General features: G+C 36.5%; 2 protein-coding genes across 4 annotated transcripts in view; both read right to left on the reverse strand.

Moving 5' to 3' along the window:
- LOC139976746 (uncharacterized) overlaps positions 1-21,302 on the reverse strand; it is a 195,477-nt gene that overhangs the window by 67,624 nt on the left and 106,551 nt on the right. The window lies entirely within an intron of this gene.
- On the reverse strand, positions 1,352-20,061 carry LOC139976747 (uncharacterized). The gene is made up of 8 exons (XM_071985467.1): positions 19,031-20,061; positions 14,534-14,979; positions 12,325-12,577; positions 8,560-8,633; positions 7,283-7,528; positions 4,004-4,231; positions 3,417-3,536; positions 1,352-1,455 (listed from the first exon to the last, which is right to left on the reverse strand). Exons 2-8 carry the CDS (start codon positions 14,733-14,735, stop codon positions 1,367-1,369), a joined length of 1,212 nt encoding a protein of 403 aa, XP_071841568.1. The 5' UTR covers positions 14,736-14,979; positions 19,031-20,061; the 3' UTR covers positions 1,352-1,366.

The raw sequence follows: 21,302 nt of genomic DNA on the forward strand, positions 1-21,302 counted from the left end.
TAATAATAATTAATTAATTTGCAAACAACACTGAACAGGATTGAATTTTTTGGATAGTTCAGTGGATTGTTTGAAATGGATATATCCGTATCAATTCTTGTCAAGGAACTTCACCAAAGGCAATGTAAAATGGTTTGTGTTTAATGAAACATAGTAAGTAACAGCTTTGATAATGCTATGTGTTAAAGTGGTCCTTCCATTTAGTACAACAAGAAACACAGACAAAGATATCATTCAAGTAGTGGAAAGTTCTAAATGATTTTGGTATACTTTAGACAAACTATTAGAAAAGGATGATGATAGTTTCCTTTGGTGATTTGTTGATCAATATTATTAAATTATTTAAAACTTAGTGGGCCTATCGTTTTGATTTTGCCAGGACTTTCGTCAGAGCTTTACTGAAACTCAAAAACAGAGAGCGACCCCTTTGACCTCACTAATATTGCTTTCTCTTTAGACCAAACCATCTTTCTGTCCTTCTATCTCCTGTAAGTTTGTGTTTTAGTCTGTTTTTTACAGCCTGTGGATGTAGAAAACCAACAGAATATTGATATTTCAATTATCCAAATTCAACCAACAGACAGACCATTCTAACAATAAGCAATAGGAGTTTTTGTAAAAAAAAAACCTCTCGAGTATCACAACGAGGATGTTTGTGCGCAGCGCAGCAGTGCTAGTAACAATGCGTGGGCAATCTAGTTTTAAACACCTCAAGACTACGGCTCTCCTTAACGCCCAAGGATTGCGTATTCCAGTCTTTTATAGTCCTAGGATAGAAACTATACTGAAAAGCATGATGATTCTGTGTCAAGCAGACTTGCCTTTTGGTGGAGTGTACTTGTCAACAAGACATATTTATGTCGCAGAAAGGTTTTGATTTCATCATTTTGATTCCTGTCTGTAGCATTAAGATATGTTTTAACACATTGTTCTGTATCACTACAATAGGTGAACAACAAACAGACAGTTGATATCAACCACCCTTATGTAAAGAAACAGAAAACAAAAGCATACATAAGACTCAAAGAGGCTTGAACGATAACATTCCACAGATTCTATGAGGCTACACATTGATTTAGTGTCAGGCAAAACAAAATTGATCTTGCCTAAAAAAACACTAATGTTACAGGTATCTGGATAAAACTGACAGATAAAATGATATTAGGAAAACTACTGATATACAACTAAACTCTACTTTCAAATCTATTCAGTGTAAGTGTCTTTGTCCACTGTTGCCCATTGTCGTCTCCTTATATCCCATACCTTACCATGTAAGACACACTGAAACAAGACAAATATAATTCTTCCTACAGGTTATCTGATGCTACTGTGGCGATGCATTTCTGAAATCAATGTATCTGTACTGTTAAGACCAAGTGGTGGTACATTGGAAGGTATTACCAAAAACAGTGCAGGTACCACCATTTAGACAAGGTGATCCACTACAGGGATTAGCTAAAGTGACAAAGAGATGGGGAAATATAGAAACCATTAATGCTACAAAAAATACTATAAAAATTAAGATATAAAGATACAAAAATACAAAAATATATACATATGTGAAAGATCTTGAAAGATCAGAGTTGCAAAACTAGGTTCTTATCCATACACAGGTGAATGAAACATGTATAGCACATATAAAAGATCCTCCATAGATATATATATCAGAGTTACAAAACTAATTTTTAATCCATACACAGGTTAATGAATCATGTATAGCACATAAAAGATCCTACCTAGATAGAATACTGCATCTCTAACATCAGCTTCAGTTACACACTTGATATGTATCAGTAGATGTGAAATTCTACCAGCCATGATAAATATTCACTGGTATATATTAGGCTAGTATATTACTTCAGTGGCCTTGCATAGGTTGTAGTCAATGTAGTACCACCATTTTTACCCATGGGTGTCAAATGCCATTGTATAGACCAGAAAGTCATGATAGACCATGTTTGCAGCTCTTTATGCTAAATTGATAACTTTTGTTATGTTTGATAGGTATTAATTAGCATGAGCTGACAGTCTCATTTATTTTCGAAAGTCTTATAGCATATGTCATTTTGGGTTTTGCAGTGATCCCTAAGTAAACTGCATAGCTTAAGTTGGTATACAAAGCTTTCTAGACTAAGTTCTGAAGCTGGTTTGGACTTGTTCTTTTTTATTCTAGGAAAGAGAACTGTAGACTGAGGGGTTGAAGTTCAATAAATATTCGATTGACACCCTAAACAGCTGTCACATAAGGTAATCCCAGCCTATTAAACTTATTTTACATGTAAGAATCTGGATGCACATTACAGGTATTTATAACTTGCTAGTTTTAGTTACTATAATAGCTTTGTGCAGAATTCATGTGGCTATACATTACACTTGTAGTCCTGTGGAACATTGCGATACATAGCGCGGTGAAGCAGAAGGAAAGTGGAATAAGTCAAGCTAGGTAGTGGCAGACTGAACCACTTCTAAGATTCTTTTATTTTCAACATTCTATAATTCATTGTAGTCCTATGGCAACTTGTATTAGTCATGTAGGAGTGAATGAGAAAAAGTTGAATAAAGTTAACAAAGGCAAAACTGAACACAATCAGGCACAAATGGAGTATTCAGGGCAAAATTGTATTGGTAGAGTAATTCTGACATCCCAGACATCACCAAACAGACAGTTGATATCAACCACCCTTATGTAAAGAAACAGAAAACAATAAACATACATAGGACTCAAAGCGGCTTGAACAATAACATTCCATGGATTCTTCAAAGGCTACACACTGATTTAGTGTCAGGCAAAAATTGTTTGATCTTGTCTAAAAAAACACTAATGTTACAGGTTTCTGGATAAAACTGAAAGATAACATGATATTGGGAAAACTACTGATTCTGCAACTACACTTTACTTTCAAATCTGTTTCAATGTTACCTTTATCCACTGTTGCCCATTTTCATCTCCTGTTATCCCATACCTTGATATTGACAGTTGAAGTTGTCACCTTTCGTACCAAAAGTGAACTCCACAATTGGATGCATCCTTAATGTGAATTTACCATAAGTATTGCATGCCCTTTAGACAAACTAGTTTCCCTATCCAATCTAAGGTCAAATCACAATTCAATAGACTGAAAACTAAAGAAAAATCAAAAGATTATTTGTCAGTGTGCAACTATGATATCACACCTGTTTGCTTCAAGGTCACTTCTGCTAGAATATTAGATAAATTCAACTGTTAATATCTCAAAAATGCTACGTAGGAATTGAAAGCAAACTTCACTAGAATGTTAAGATTATGTTACCTGGACTATTCTTTTCATAACTTATTTTATCAAGAGGTCTACATTTCCATGTATGTAGTGTAGAGTGTCCAATCTACCAGTTTAGCTGTCTATGCTACGAGAACTAAATTTGTTGACAAAACTTACGTGGAACAGTACATGTGGGACCAGTGAATCCACCCGCACATGTGCATTGGAAGGTGTTACCATTCACTGAGCAGAAAGCATTATTCTGACATGGACTGGGAATACATGGGTTGAAGGCAGCTTGAAAAGAGAGTAAAACCACATAAACTAAATAACATTGTTTACATCTTGTAATGAACATTGTTCATAACTTGCAATAAATAATGTTATATTAAAAGGATCTTCGGGTAGCTGAACTTGATTAGTTGCACTTTTGAATTATAGATTGTGGACTAACATAATTTTAAAGCAGCACTTATACCACCTCGCATTTATAAATCAAATTCAAGTTGATGATATTAAAATAAGAAATATATTTAAGCTATTACCATGAAGATATCAATTTATTTTCATAATACAAGGAAGCTATCAGCTTAGATAAAAATGAAATTTATAATTGGATATAACCCCAAAAGTTACATAGTGCATCACCACTGACCAATGTTGACTAATGTCTTCAATTTATTCCCATGACTCTATAGAAAACACAAGAAGAAAAAATGAAATTCAATGAGATTATATGTCACCCAAGTCTTGTATATTCTTACCTACAAACACACTGAAGGTACAAATATCTGATGAGCCAAGATTATCTAAGCAATCACATGTAACAGCAGTAGTAGTTCCTACTTGGAAATTGCTTCCAGCTTGAGGGTTGCAAGTGACTGCTAGAGCACCTTGTTCAGCATCATTACAAGTGGGGGGTATTGTGAAACTGTTGACAGTGCCAACTGGACAACCAGACAACACAGGTGCAGTGTTTGCAGTTGGTTCATCTGGTGACAAAAGATTAAAATATAGTGACAATTATGTGAAAGGTCCTGAAGAAAGTGATAGGTTTCTCAAGAGTGATTCTGCTGATTACATGATGATAAGCAAGATCAGCAGATTTTATTTTCACATTATCATGAAACCATAAGTCAGTTACTGACAGGATAGAGAGTATCCAATTTAATAATAGATACAAGTTTTGACTTATCAATGCAAGCATACTGTACAGTCAATAACTGACAGGATGATGGGTACCCCATTTAAAGATTAATGTTTTCTAACTCATCAATGCAAGCATACATTGTTAACTGACATCACCCTGAGTACTGTAACTTCAACACATCAAAACAAGCATATGTCATTAACGGACAGGTCGAAAAGTAAGCAATTAAATGACATATATATGATGTTTTAACCCCTCAATGGAGAAGACTGTACTTATCATTTACTGACAGGATGATGATTACTCAAGTAAAAGATGGATATGTTGCTTTAACTCATCAAAGTACCCAATTAATGATGGATTTGGTTTTAGCACATCAATACAAGCAGGTATCATTAACTGACACGATAATGAACACTCAATTAAATTAGATACAACATTGTTTTCAACTCATCAAATGTACCCAAATAAATGATAGACATACTGTACATATGTGGGATTAGCTCATTAATCAAAGGATTCTGGATGATGAATACCCAAATTAAATTGTATATGTTGTTTTAACTCATCAAAAGCACCCACTTAAATGATTGATATATGGTTTTAGCACAACAATGCATGCAGATATATTTTACTGACTGGATGATGAGTACCTAATTAAATGATGGATATTTGTAGTTTTAAGCTCATGAATGCAAGCATATGGTTGTAAAACCTTGCTGAATTTCTTGCTGACACTTTGCTAGTACTGGCAATTTCCCACCATATTCATAAAGCAGTCAAGGGAGGCTGCATGCTCATGCAAGCAACAAGGCGTAATAGGGGCTGCCTTAATGTCCTGTGATGGCAAGGGGTGACCCAGGTGCAATGTGCCTGGAAAAATAGAACATTTTATGTTCAAAATTTAAGTTTAACTAATGTTCAACAAATTGTGCACAAGTTGGCTTGCTGTTAAACTGAGAGACTACCTTGAAAAAAGCAGTCTGAAGCATATTGTAGGTCTGTTGTCAATTATGGAGTTTTATTCATAGTTTTAAACAGCTCTAAGCTTCTTGTCATTAATTATAATTCCTTTTCTTGTCTATAGGTGCGGGAAGTTTGCCTGCTAGGACCGCAAATTTACTGCAAACCTGGTTTGGATGGTTTGCAAAATTTCACATCCCCTTGCAAGCATAGATCATTAATTGACATGATGATGAGATGACATCACAGAATAGGAAAATAAAAAGTAAAATTATGTCATGTGGATGGAAACTGTGATCATCTGATAAAAGGCCCATAAAGCAGCATTACATGACCCGTGGCCATCATACAGCACATCAGCATAATTTGTGTTTTACTACTATCACCAAGTCATAGGTACTTAAAGTACCAGTCATCACCTAACTGTGCAAGTATGTACCACAATAAAAACTGTTGCTGTTTGGTGACACATTGTGTCAAAAAATGTTGAACCTATGGCACAAATCTTTATCAAACTGTTCAGAAGTGACATTCATGCTATGCTGGTGATAGACCACTGGCAGCAGATTGAATTATGTGAGACTGTCCCAAAGACTTCTACCCTTGATGTGCAGTGTTGCCCTTTTATCTCCCCCATGGATCTCTATTCCACTTGTACAGTTAAGTGACTTTATATCTACATAGTATAGTGAATTTATCTACAAAGTAAAAATATAGAACATACTTCACACAAATGATTCCCAAATAACCCCTGAAAGCATTTTTTGCACAAACCGAGGGCAAAAACTACGGAATGAGGATCACTGATATCATTACAGCTGCAGACAGTATCATTACACCATTTGTGATCAATTATCCTATTACTTAGGTATGTGTTTTAACCATATGATAAATTGATCAATTGTTTACACAGAACAAATGACGTTAAAAGTGATCGAAGCTTCAAAACTGAGTTTTTGTACAATGTGTGTCATACAGTTTCTTGTGAACTATAAGCCAATTCAAATCATAGGTAAGTATCTATCACAACACCTTTTGCATGATTCCAAAGAAACAACAGCAATGTTGAATGTTTTCCTTTTCAAATTTTAGACATTGCTCAACATTCAAGTACAATGACTGTAGTAAGCCTACACTATTTCATCTGTGCAAATGACTGACATCTACAGTACAGTTACATGTCAAAAACTGTGCTGCCAATTCCCTAGAAAATGTTGTACACAATTGTCTACAACAAGTTGATTGTGTCAATGACTTCGGCATAAATTTTACACAATTGTAGAATATTGTCTACAGGAGTTCAACGATGACAATACTGTGTTTGACTTTGAGTATCTCTATCAGTGCTGTTCAATCTCCAACACATAATCTCACCTACACCTCAAACCATCAGCCTTGTTTTTTTAAGGACTTTGGGGTTTTCACCAGCAAACCACCTGAACTTCAGCTATTTCAAACTTGCAATTTAGCCTTCCCAAAAAGAAAGAGCTAGTGTGTGTGAAGCATAAAGGCCTGAACACATATATGCAAACAGTTAGTTGTAGTACACTTGACTAAACAGTGTGAATTACTTTCAGAATATTATGTTAGCTTAATGCAATATACTGCCCTTACTGAGAAATCAAAAATCAAAACAAAACAAAGACAGAAAGAGCATGTTTGTAAACGGAGAAGAATGGTGACAACAATGTTGAACAGATCACCTAAGGGCCATATTGGTGGCAAAGATCTGACTCCACAATTTGACAGATGTTTTGACAGATGATAGTTTGATAGTTGTTTCTAACACAGTTGCTTCAAATCAAAGTAAATCTGATAAGTGCTGCCTCTACTTTTAGCAACTTCTAACAATCTTCACAACAAAAGGCAGCTAGCCCTACTTTAGAGATTACAAAATGTTCCCACCAAGCTGTTCTAAGATTCCACTTACCATTGTTTACTACTACATTAAAGCTGCACGTCGAGGTCATGACTCCAGAGGTGAATGTGTATGTCATAAGCCTTGCATCACTGCCAAGTTGAGTGAATGTATTAGGATTTAAAGGATTGTCACCGCTATCACCGATGCTAGTAGGTTCCGTCCATTCAACCAATACAAAAGGAGGAAATATCATTGAAGCTTGACTTAAAGGAAGAAATATATCTCCAGGACAATTGTCGATCACAGGACCAGGCACTGAAATGAAAAGTGAGTATGCTCTGTTACTGAAACTGAGTGAAGAAAATAATAATGCAGTAATTACCTAGCTCAGTTGGAGCAATGACTGTCACATCAGTCCTTGTTAAGGAAACTACATTCATGAGAATCACAAAAAAAGGGTTAAGAATCAGAAATAATTTCTTCCCATCAAAATAACTTTAACGAGAAAGAGACTATAAAGTGAACAAACAGGCATCTTTTGTTTAGTGGTACTGGCATTACTTATTTATGTCAAATGAAAGGTTGTGAGCACATGCATTGTCACAATATCACAAAAAGATCAATTTAAGGGTTAGAAATTTTTTCAACATATCTAGAATTTGTGTGTCCCTATACAGTTCAATTACTACAACTTCGCACACAAATATTATTCCAATTATCAAGCATTGGTTACTTCAGTGATAAGCACAGTACTAAAGTTTGCTGACCGATGAATCAAAGGAGCCATGCAAGATGAAAGATCTGTTTACAACAATCGACCACTGCTTCATATGCAAAAACTGATACCAAACCTACCGAAGACATGTGTATTGAGTAATTTATTAAAGCAATATGAGTTTCAACAAGCTTCTCCAAAAATGATGGCATTAACTATTGGTTCACAAAATTGCAATGCTTTCATCTCTGTTTCATTACCGGTTAAGTTGACCAAATATGTTTCTAGCAACTGCTAAAAACTCTTTTTAGCATGTCTAAGAACACAGTAGTGTCATGAGTTTAAAGGGATATTGTTATCTAATTCCAGTAATGAAATGTATTAACTACAGCACTTACATCTGAACTGTTAAAGGACTATTAGGGTAACTCAAATTTATTATGAGGATAGTGCAAGCACTCTAATATTCTCTATACGAGTTAATCTTCCAATCTTCAATAAATTAATCATTGAATTGATAGTCCATAATTATCATTGAACACAGTCTAAATGTACTATATATACATATTAACATCTATTTAGATAAACACTTTAACATATTGCAAAAGCAAAAGTTTAATTCATAACATACCATTGGCATGATTTACAACCTGCTGTGATGCTCGGCTCTGATATAGGATCCCTGTATCTTGAAGAAAGGAGCATCTGGGAAATAAAGAATTTACCAATTCTAGATATTGTCGAGTTGGGTCAATAAATGATATTAGCATAGTTACATGAGAAAGCAAAGAAAGGGGCAACTGCATAATAAAGAATATTACTCCAACATTCAATACAGTAACATGCAAGTGCCAAAAATAAAGAGAGGGCCATCTGCAAAATCAAGAAAACCATTTCTATTTGTAGTTGTGCACTGATAGACCAATAATGAATACTGTAAGTACAGTAACAAATGCAATCTTGATAAAGCAAGGGGCATCTGCAAAATCAAGAAAATCATATCTATTTGTAGTTTCATACTGTAAGACCAATAAGGAATAAGCAAAGTTAACATGCATTTATGCAAGATAATGAAAGGGGCATCTGCAAAATCAAGAAAAACCATTACTATTTGTTGTTATATACTGTGAGGCCAATAAGAAATAAGCACAGTAACATGCATGTGCAAAATAATAGAATGTTTTATACTGTAAGGCCAAGAAGGAACAAAAAGGGGTGTCTTGATTTTACAGATGCAGTACAATACAGTACATGTTAAATAGAATTTGAGGAGAGCAGCAATGCCGCAGAATCTCAATACTTTGCACACTGAAAGGCATATTCCAGCAGCTGAAATATTGGTAACCCTTAATTAACTTTGAACACAAAAAAAGGGTATTGTTGTACTCAATAGATTTAACAAAAAACTTCAAGTTATAGGATTCCTTAAATACCGAATGCAAATACATTATGTTGTGTCTTGAGCCTGGTCATAAAAAAACACTTGTTTGTCAGACTGATGTTTATTGATGTTACATATTAATTACAGACAGTAAATTAGGGTGCCGAGACAATATGGCTGTCCGTTCTTATTGCAATAGCTCCACAAGTTACAGTATCCTAGTACACTACACAATATTAGGTTTTAAAGTCGGAGGCCATTTTACCCAATTGCTGGGCTGTCTGGCATTATCTCTGACACATGGCCATCCTATGTTATCCCCTTGAGCCCTTGGTGTGTCCAGGGCTGAGGGGATACAGCCCTAAGTTCAATTACTGTGCCCAGTTAAATATGCCAGGCTATCAAGAGACCTCATGAGAGTAAGGGATAAAAAGGTGTGTTCTAATGTTCACATTATAGATAGGCCTAGGAGTGCTTAGCATTGACTTAAATAGCACAGTAGGCCAAACGTAAACTGTCATTAAGTCTCCACTTCAACATGTTAATCCTAATCAAGGCAATAATTTTGACCAATTAGACCATAATCACGCAACAGGATTTACTTAACCCTGGCTTGTAAATACTGATAATGAACAGTTAGATTAGAAATTTTTTTTCAAAAAGGCAAAAGTATTATTTCATCACAAAATGCAAAACTATGTTAAATTTCTAACCACTGCATAAACTCCAAATTGCATTGGTTTTCTAGTAAAATAACTATCCAGGTACAATGCCCCTAGCTTAGTACAGTAGCTGGTTCAGGCTAGATGCCAAGTGATGATGAAGCAGTATTATGAGTATACGCCCTAACTAGTACTTAGTACCAGTAGTATAGTGAAGGCTTCATAACTGAGGCACCTTTGTAATTGAATTTTTTTGAGGCATTTGGAAATCTTACTCCTTAAAATAACCAAAATTACCTCAATATAATACCAATACTCTCTGGGACCTGACCAGTTTGCACTTAGAGGATCAGAGCATAGCAAAATCATCCAAAGTCAATGGATGTATACTTAGGCCTACACTACAGTTAGCGTATCAACGAATGTATCAATTTAGGGGTATGAAAGAACTTGACAAGGCAGACATTTTGTGGTCACATTCTGCTCACTTATAAGTTGCGTAGGCACTGAACATACATATTTTGATATCCTTACATTTCTGAGGAACTACTTGAAAAACAAATACAGTTGCTCAGGGATTTGGACTTTTTCCTTGATAGACATCGTTGATCAAATCCTTAAGTGTGTCAATTATGAGCCCACCATGCTACTATTACTAATTAGTAAACTAGTTTAGTAAAGGATTCAAAACTGACGCAGCTTCGTATTTGACTCACCTTCAAATATTACTAGCAACGGTACAGCAGGCAGCCTAAACTTTTTAAGCAGAGTTACATATTTGATGAGCTTTAATCCATTTCAGGTACTGTATACTGATCAAATTGTGGTTTATTTAAAAGCTTTTGACAATCTCCCCCAGTTTTGCACATTGTTTGGACATTTGGAAATCTTCCTCCCTAAAAATAACCAAAGTTACATCAATATGATACCACTCACTACTGTCTGGGACCTGACCTGTCTGAGCTTAGAGGCTCAGAGAATAGCAAACAACATCCAATTTCAATGGATGTAGCCTATACATAGACCTACACTACAGTTATCTTATCGATGAATGTTTCAATTAAGGGGTATGAAAGAACGTGACACGGCAGACATTTTGTGGTCACACTCTGTTCAATTGTACGTTGCGTAGGCACTGAACAATAAATATTTTGAGATCATTACATTCCTGAGGAACTAGGCCTACACCTAGAAAAATGCATAAAGTTGAGTAACTTGGATTTTTCGTTGATAGACATCGTTAATCAAATCCTTAAGTGCGTCAATTATGAGCCCACCATTCTACTAGTATAGTCAGTATTGCGAAGTTCGGCACACTGCGAAGTTCGGACACCCTAAGAAATACACGATTTCACCATGAAAACCTACAGGAAGAGCCAAATTTCACCAAAAAGTACGAAGCTACAGTTATTTTCTCTCCAAAATGACCCGTGTGCAAGAAATTACTTACATATTTGTCAATAAAATGACGAAGATCTATGAAGTCTGTTATAATTACTGAAAGAGCAACTGCGCCACCAATTTTATCACCAATACTCTTACAGAATATGTAACACACTATTGTCTCTGGTAAAACCACGTTATCGGCCTATGAAAGCCTAACGATTTTCGCTTACACCAGGTGTGTGTGTAAAATGTCAGTGCCGGGGAAGCCTTGTACATATATTTAAATTGCAAATGGGTTTAATTCATGGCCTGTTGTAGTAAAATAGATGCCGTTCTAAGGAAAGACTGCATGAAGCCATCCTTTACGTTTGAACATGATATATGACAGATATATCTACATATTATGACATATATATATATATATATGTATATATATATATATATATATATATATATATATATATATGTATATGTATATATATATATATATATATATATATATATATTTATATATATATAGTGAAAAATGTGGAGGGGCGGAAGTATCATTCCGCCCCCCCCCCCCCGGTTCGCAAGTCAGAAAACCCCTTTTTCATTTTCAAATGAGAAAAAAAATCTCATTTGGAGCACCAAATTGCATATAAGGCCAGATAAAAATACAAAATTAAGTTTACAAATTGGAGTGGGTGTTGAAGTGTGCTATATTGCACCAAATTGCATCTGAGGCCACCTGGAAATGCAAAACAATTCCAAAGGGGAGGGGGACACCCCCTCCCCTTAGACCCCTCCCCCAGGCCGGCCATCAGTCTTCAGCCCCCCCCCCACTCAAAAGTACCTTCCTACGCCACTGTATATATATACATATATATATATATATATAAATATATATATATATATATATATATATATATATACATATATATATATATAAATGTGAAGTGAAGGAAAGATACATGTAATTGCTTACCTGAATTCTATATTTCCAGATGCAGGCGCAGCCTGGTATGTGAATACTACTGGTGTGGACTTGACGTTATTGCTTGTCGTTCCAACGGTGCTAGCAGTAGCACCGCAATTGTAGACGATATACTCGTTAGTATTCAGGGGATTTCCGTTGACACGAGTAAATGTTCCAACAGGTGAATTGGTGGCAGTATCTCGAGCTTGGCATATTAACTCTCGTAACCTCCGACCAGCAGGCTGGTTGGCATAGACGGTGACTGGAATCAGGGGAAATGTCATACATGAAAAGACTATGCACCTATGGCGTTAACTGATACTATAGTCCAGAGGTAGGCACGAAATGAATCTTGTGTTGGGCCAAACTTAAGTTTTGTATAGCCTATCCGCGCGGCTGGGCCCAGGGGCGTAGCGAAGGTTTTTTGTTGGGGGGGTGTGGAGAATTTGATTTGCCGACGGATCTGGAAGTGGTGACTGAAATGGGGGAGGGGTCTAAGGGGAGGGGGTCTACCCCTCCCCTTTGGAAAATTTTTAGTTTTGAAACGTCCTTAGATGCAATCTGGTGCATATTTTAAGTCAAATTTGGCACGGAAGAAGCTCCCGTTCTCCTTTTCTCTATTCAGCTTTCCTTCTTTCTTCCCCTTCCGCTCTCTTCACCTTTTCTCCTTTTGCCGACAGACCCAAAATTTGCCGACAGCGACCAAATTATTGAGGGGGTGTGACATCCCCCCACACCCCCCGCTCGCTACGCCCCTGGTTGGGCCGATACTCCTTTGAAATAGGAATATTACATTACATAAGACAATATAACCCTGATACGACCAGAAAGCTCTACAGACAGATTGTGCACCTGCTATGTCGACATATATAATATCACACGTAAGCATATAGGCATCTACACACAAACAAACAAAAACAAAAACTCAAAAGTATACGAGTTATGTTTTCCTTGCCACGGGCGTAGGAACCGGTGGGGCTGGGGGCGCCAGCCCCCCCCCCCGTGAAAAATATGGGGGCGGAAGTATCATTCCGCCCCCCCCCCCCCGCTCCGCAAGTCAGAAAACCCCTTTTTCATTTCCAAATGAGAAAAAAATCTCATTTGGAGCACCAAATTGCATCTAAGGCCAGGTGAAAATGCAAATTTATTGACAAAATGGAGTGGGTGTTGAACTTGTGCTATATTGCACCAAATTGCATCGGAGGCTACCTGGAAATGAAAAAAAAAAGCCAAAGGGGAGGGGGACACCCCCTCCCCTCAGACCCCTCCCCCAGGCCGGCCATCAGTCTTCAGCCCCCCCCCCCACTCAAAAGTACCTTCTTACGCCACTGTTCCTTGCTATAAGGGTATGCGGACCGAATTAACTTATGATTTGAAAACAACAGAAAACGTGCCCGGTACAATAAATGCGTCCCTCGGGCCTTTATAGATTTACAGGTAAGGAAAAATTGAAAGCGATGGAATTAGGTGTGTAGCTAGGAATACTTTGAAATGAAGCGAAACAATCGGAGCCTATACATGTATATTGTGAAGAACATATTCTCTACCAAATCATACAACAGTGATAATAACTTGAAACATACGGGCCACCAAGTGCTCAAGGTAACTAAGATGCCATGATGAGCACCCATTTGTGCGAATATATACATGATATTGTAGTTGATATTACGTTGCAAACTTACAGAAAACGCAGATTAAGTAGGACTATTTACCTAATGTAAATTTCTTTCATTCGGGGAAACATTTTGAACTTGTTTTAAGATCGCATGACGTCATAATTAGATAACGTCACAATGTGGCAGTGTTCGTTTCCAGGACCAGTTAAGTACCGAGGTTGAGCCATGCTAAGATATGTTATGGCGCTATACAAGATATTTGGGATAGACGTAACGTATGGGTTTCTTAACAACCTTAATTGGACTGAACGTCCTCAATATAACATTAAGACAGAATCCAACTAAACCTGTCAGAAATGCAACTTGTGTAAGCTTTGATATTGCAGACGACATAATTATCTCTAACAGTAGGATTTTCGCTGCCGCCTCTTTTATCACTATTGAGAGAAAGGTCCAGCTACGGGTCTACTCGTGAAACGATGTTCTGGTTTCTTACAAATTTAACATGGAACAATGCAAAAAACCTGACAGGCTACATCTTTTCCATTATATGAATTTATTTTGTATATCTTTTAACAGATTAACAAAAGTACAAAAGTTACCTGTAATGATGGTTCCGGCAGTGTAATATTGCGGTGCAATTTGTATCACGTAAGGACTATTAGTATTAGGTAGGGAGGTCTCCAGTGAATCGCATGAATCGGTTGTAAAAACTTGCTGTGCATAAGTCGATGAGATTTCCAATAGAACTATCACGGTAAGTAATACCGCCAGTAGAGAAACCCTTGAAGCTGGTGTAGCCATCGTGTGTCCTGTCTGAGAAACCACTCCCCAGGAAAACACTAAAACACACCTTTTCCTTGATCACATTTGATGCTAAATGAGAAGTGTACTGACATTGTACACATATGGCAATTTTTTAAGTTTCAACGTTGGTTCTAGTTGACCTTATACCTTACACATGAGTGATTAAGACACTTTGTGATTACTGAGCTGTAACAGGATGTGAGGTTGGTGTATTTCAGTTAGCCGAATTCGTCGTCGGTCTCTGTTAAAAAGCAAATCAAGTTTTGAAGAGTTATTTTATATATGAGCTTGGACATAATATGTTTACCTGACCTAATAGTTTTACTTAATAAAACTTAATCTTAAAAATAATAATAATATACTAGTAATAATAATAATAATAAATATAATAATACTAATAATACTAAAAATACTAATATTAACAATAATAATAATAATAACAATTTGTTTTCATTTGTATTTGCATTCATAAACAAATTATGTTAAAAAGAAATATCAATCTATTTCATGACAAATGAACAAAATTAAAAATAAAGAAATCATTTTCAGTTAGCCGGGTGCATTCTGATTCAGTTCTAAGCCTCTGCAATGTAATAGGCATATACTGGCAGGGAAATAACCGAACCCATCACACATGCTAATGATTTCATCACCTAGTAAACGTTGATAAAAATGTATCTCCTGTTGTGTTGCCAAACCGTTGAAAGTTCGTGACTTTTCAGGCCACGAAGGTGTTTGTTCGTAGGTACTCTACCTGAAATATTAACTATTTATAACACATAGAGAGGGCATATTGTATTGACTGGTATATCTAAGGTGGTTGCTGATGCGTGGCGAAAATAAGAAGTAAAACCAGAGTAAAGGTGCCCCGTTTATAGTATATAAGTGCTTATAATAGCCTTGCTTATAATATACATTCCCGATATACACAGAAAACACAGTAGCTACTGTAAATCTTTACATTATGTACCAGAGTAAAAACTGAATCATGCTGTAAATCGGTAGCATGTGCTATTAGGATTACCGTAAGAACTGAGGATATGTGTTACCCCAACACATCCAGTTTGATGCATGTGTTGTGATCACATATATCCTCAGTTCTTACTGTAAACTTAATAGCACATGCTACTGATTTATCATATGTATTAGCACAATCCAAATTTTCCTGTGGTACAAAATGTTAAGATTACAGTAGGTACTGTAACCCACGTGTGAATCGGTCGATATACAAGTGAAAGAAAAATAAATGCATACGGTGTCAAGGAGGGACACCTTTGGGAAACTATATGTATAGGACACGCAAATCTGACATTTGCTAAATTATTCGGTCACGTTATTAGATGTAGTGATAATATTTAAAAACAGGTATATTACAATTAATTGTCTAACATATCATTTTTGTTATTATAAATGGATAAAGTTACAGTATCATTTATAACCACTGACCGAATTATAACTGAACATGGAAGACATTTTACAGTTTGTTGTTTGATATCATATAAAGAAGCTAAATATGATTATTGGTGTAAGTGTGTATGTCTAGTATCGGAATTTTAGGGACACACACTTGCCATCATCTCTTGCTAATATGACAGAGCCCGTAATACAACTCCCTCTAACAGCTAAGAAATACATTGTCCCGTTTGGGAGATTACCGTAGATTACAAAGAGTGTCTGGAATTTGTCATTTTGTCAATCTGTGATGTCACATTGCCACCAAGATGTGGTACGTTGTTTATTTTTCCTTCATATTTTCAAGGTGGAATGAAAACAGTTTCGATCCAGACAATATAACAAGATAGAACGTGTTTAGAGGTTCACTAGTTGGGATTCAGCATTTTCAAAACCCATCTCAATTACATAATATAAGCGTTTTTATAAGCGAAGAAAAGAAACATGAATAACTGAAGCACGTGTGGCTTAATGATTTATTTAAATGTGATCAAGTGATCAGCCTTCTCTGAGAGAGGAAAAACACTGCATCTATGATATATCCCAAATGACATTATATTTCAATAGCTGCTTGGGAAGCTGTTCATGACAGTTAACTCTATATGCAAATAATATTAATGATACTAGGGTTCGGGTTTCCTTTAGCGTTAGCTTGAACAACGATTTTTCTTTCAGGAAGTGAAGTCAAGTTGTAAAGTAAACAGGCTACTAATGGTGATCGATTTGGACAATACGAAGGAAAGAGTCAATCAGGAAAGAAACTTATAACGTTTTGACGTAAATATTGCATGAGCATGTTGTTCTATGATAATTGTGGTCAATTTTCTGTACACATTTTCTGTTCGCCACTGACTAAGCGAGCTTCGAGGGAGTAAAATATTAGACAAAATAGTTGTAATCGGTGTTCAAAGGAGGGATGTTTACAGGAGACACCGATCAAACTATCATCAATTGTCTGTTTGAAAGAGAGAAACAAACAGAGATTAAAGTAATCAGACTAAATAAGAAAGAGGTGGGTATCGCAAAGGGGGTGTGTACGCCACTGGCAAGAGTGATTTTTTGAGATAGAAAAAAAAAGTCGATACTTCAAAATAAGTGGTGTGGTTATTAGCAGGGAATATGGGTTGTGGAGAGTATTATATGGCGTTCGATGTTTCCTTACTTCTATTAGGCTACCGATTACCAGCTTCTTCATTGGAATTTGCTTTAAGTAGTAGGTAGGTATATGTACGTTCTGTCAAGACATAATCCAAGTACAAATATTGCATTTCCATTCAGAGGTATGCACCTGTACCTGAATACGTGTCTTGAATGGCCTCACCTTTGTCAAGGATATCACGTCCTTTGCAAAAAAAAATAACGTGTTACGTAATACATAACCTGTTTAACTGACACTGTTAGAGGTTGTGTAATCTGCTTTTCTTGCGTAATGATTATGTGTATAACAGCCTTAGGCGTCTGGTTCAAGGTTTTCAATCTTAATTTCAGGTAGTGAGAATTCACTTGCTAAACGGTTTTGAGAAACTACTCTACTACAGTTGAGGTTCCTTAACTAATATGACTGTAGCATGTGTAGTCGAATGAACACGTCATTCATTTAGTTTCTCTGATACAAAACTAACTGGGAAACATAAGAGCTTTATGTCCTCAAATGGCATGTTACAGATTTATCAAGTGCAGATGATGCTGAAAGTCATCCAATAATGCTCTGTTATTTGTATGAAGTGAACATAATATGATTCAGTTGAATTCTTAGAATTTGAATACAGAAGCAACGGATTGACTTCATCAATACGGTCTAACCGACACCATCGTCAAGTTAGCCTTATTTCATAGACTTATGATATTTTGAAAGTGAATATCTTGAATAATTGATTAGCTGCAGAACATTCATAGTTTCTTTGGTATCATTGGGGTGGGACACAGTAACAAAGCTCTGATGATCTGATCGTAGGGTCGGTGTATTGGAATACAAGGTATCTTCACTTATACTGATGAGCCTGAACTTTTCATGTGTTTATTCTCAAAACACAAATGCAGTTTCTGAAAAACAGCCTGCACTGGTGTAAATGAAATTTATCGGGCTACGAAATATTAGAGTAACTTTTTGTCTACAGTAACCATTTAACGAATTAGCCGACACTATTGACGCCTTTTTAACACTATCATGAAGGAAATTTAAGCCATAAACCACATTTGAGTCGGAAATGGGATCATCACGTTAGTCTTTATCGTATATAATTCCGATGCTATAAAAGCTCATGTAATAAATATTACCCACCCCCCCCCAAGAAAAAAAACTAGTAATTAACGGTGTGGAAAATTGTTCGTTATTTTCTTTCTTGCGGGATTTGGAACTCCAATTGTATAGGGTTTGTCGTTATGAGGGAATACGTACACTTCCTTTACAGTTGCGTATATATAATATTTAGTTAGTAGGTAAATTTTACACGTTTGAGATCATTCCTGTCTTTTACGCCATTGTCCCATTCTTGAAGTCTAATGACATTAGATTTAGACAAAAATGAAAAGAGACTTAGTATGTACAGAACGTTTTATCAAGTGAGATGCAAGAAATTGCGTAATGTTATTTTAAAAGAATGGCTCTAGACAAAAAAATAATTTTGATATCTTTGTATACTGTTACATAACACTGACATTAGCCCAAGTTGTACACCTATAACACTTCGAATTTTTGGGATATTAAACATCTACTGTTACGAGGGCCCATTGTAGCCTAACGCTAGTTACTGCTAGTGAGGAACCTAATGTTATTATATAGAAAGTCTTTAAAATTGCCTACGTGATAAATCAGTATTTGAGAAATTAGGTCGGGTTACCGTGTCAGAATGTTATAATACACGATTGTTCTAGTATATTCCTCATGATGACGCGCTGGTCTCGGGTTAACGTCGGTTTACGTGGAATCGCGTGTAAGCTGTACACATCTTCGTGGATTCTCTGGAATATTCGCGAGCGATGCAAAGGACTTCCAAGAATAGAGAAACCGGGTCGCGTTGTTACTCAGGTGTATCGAGAGAGATCTAGATGATTCTTGACATGGCGAATCGTATATAAACCCGCCCAGATCGGAGAGTTTCTGAGTTTCTGAACGAATACAAGCGACGACACTTATTATACCATTCTACTATATATCGTCAGTGCTCAACTACCAGTAGTTTCTGAGGGATTGAGATATCGATACTAAGATTGATTCTACACTTCCATTCAGAAGTTTGAAGAGGACTTTGCTGTGAAAGTACAGTTTTCAGTCTTTATTGCGGAGAAGGTGAAGAATTTCTGTCTCCGTTGAGGAAGTTCGTTACGCCAGGAGTTAGTGGCTATAAAGCTGATTTTGGACTGACTCTGGTAATATTTAGTCGGCGAGAAGTTCGACTTGTGCTTCACTCTATTGTGGCTGGAAGTCCGTCTTCTATTTTGGAGCATCGCCGGAAAGAAGGTGACTGCTGTTTCTGGGATCGCGAGAATCTTCGTTGAGGACCAGTGAATTTCGCGGTACAACGGACCGAGAATCGTCGTCATCAAGGTCGTGGCCGCTGAGGGATATCGCCGTTGGAAGAGACCAGCGTGTTTTAAAGTGTATCCTATCTTGTTAAGTTTGTGAGTAATTCTCTATATATTTGTAATTACTACTTGTTGTTGTTGGTTCGAAATCCATTGTTCAATATAGTTTACGTTTCATTTAAATTCTCTAGACTCGTCAATTTGTCTGTGTTCCTTACGGAAACGAACCCAGGCTTGTGTCTCGTTAAAAACTAATTATCGAGACCTCTCGCATTCCAACGTAACACTACACAGATCAGGTTGGTTGACTAAAGTAAATGCATTTTATAGTCTAACACAGACAATCAGGTCCGATCATCTTGTGCAATACAATCTTTGATGGTTATACCTATATAGCCTCATACTGACTGTACATCCACAATATGTTTGCCCTGATCATATCATATAGTTATTGTACTTTACAAATTGTTCAAGGACACAGTGTATAGAATGTCATCCAGGGATGCGTTGTTGTTTCTATGAGGTTAAAAGGACAACTTATGCTTGAACTGCTACACAATGGTTGAATATCAACCTGCACTGAGTGCATCATCAATTTACCCCTAAAGAAGGAATTCCAGATATTGAATTTCTCGAACACCGGTGTGACAGTGTAGAATCTCTCCTTCAGTCCTGGACAGTGGAGTATCGTATGACAATTTACACCGTTTAGAGTCCTATAATGTATTTTTTCAAGATGGAGAAGTTTGACAAAATGCGTTGAAGAACTTTCAAAGTTGTTATTGGAGCCACAACAACTTTAGAAGCCTTCTTTTTGAGCAGTCAATAAGAGGATATTTGAAAGTGGTATTTTGTTAGGAAAAATGCATCATTATATTAAGCTGAGTAAGGACCCTAGGAGTCTACGTATTACACAATTTGAGTTCAGGAGAATATATATACATATAAATTAAACATATGAAAATGTGCCAACTATATAATGTTATTACCACATTTTAGCACATTTGGATGCCCACCCCCCCCCCTCCGCAGGTGTTGTGCACAGGATTTTGAAAGTAGGGGAAGGGCAAATATCAAAGTTGCCTTAACTGAGTTAGATGGGAAGCTTAACTTTTATGAGACAAAGGATAAAGAAGAATTTCATTAAGGAGGAAGACTGCCCGGGGAAAGTTATACCGAGTCATATGTATGGGATCTGTGGGCACTTCTCACAAAACATAAAAACTTCACACATCAAATTGTGCATTCTGATGCAAAAAAAAATAATGTATATGGTCTGTAGAAATAGCACTTAGCGGAAGATAGTGCTAGTGATAAACAATAAAACCACAAGTTGCAACGACTGGTTCAGGAAGTTACCTGAATCTTTATGGGAGGGCCACATGCGAATACGGCATATCATAAAGAAGGGTGCCGCCATGGGTTGATTCAAGTCAACTTCCACGTAGGAGTGTCTTCACCCTTCTCTACCAAAAACAAAACAGAAAATAATCGTATAATTCAAATAGTGTATGCTAAGTAATACGTCGATAATACATTTAGGCCTATTAAGAAGCACTAACGGGACTCTGATGGTTTTGCAAACAA

This window comes from Apostichopus japonicus, chromosome 12 (genome assembly GCF_037975245.1).
Source record: "Apostichopus japonicus isolate 1M-3 chromosome 12, ASM3797524v1, whole genome shotgun sequence".
NCBI classification, from domain to species: domain Eukaryota; kingdom Metazoa; phylum Echinodermata; class Holothuroidea; order Aspidochirotida; family Stichopodidae; genus Apostichopus; species Apostichopus japonicus.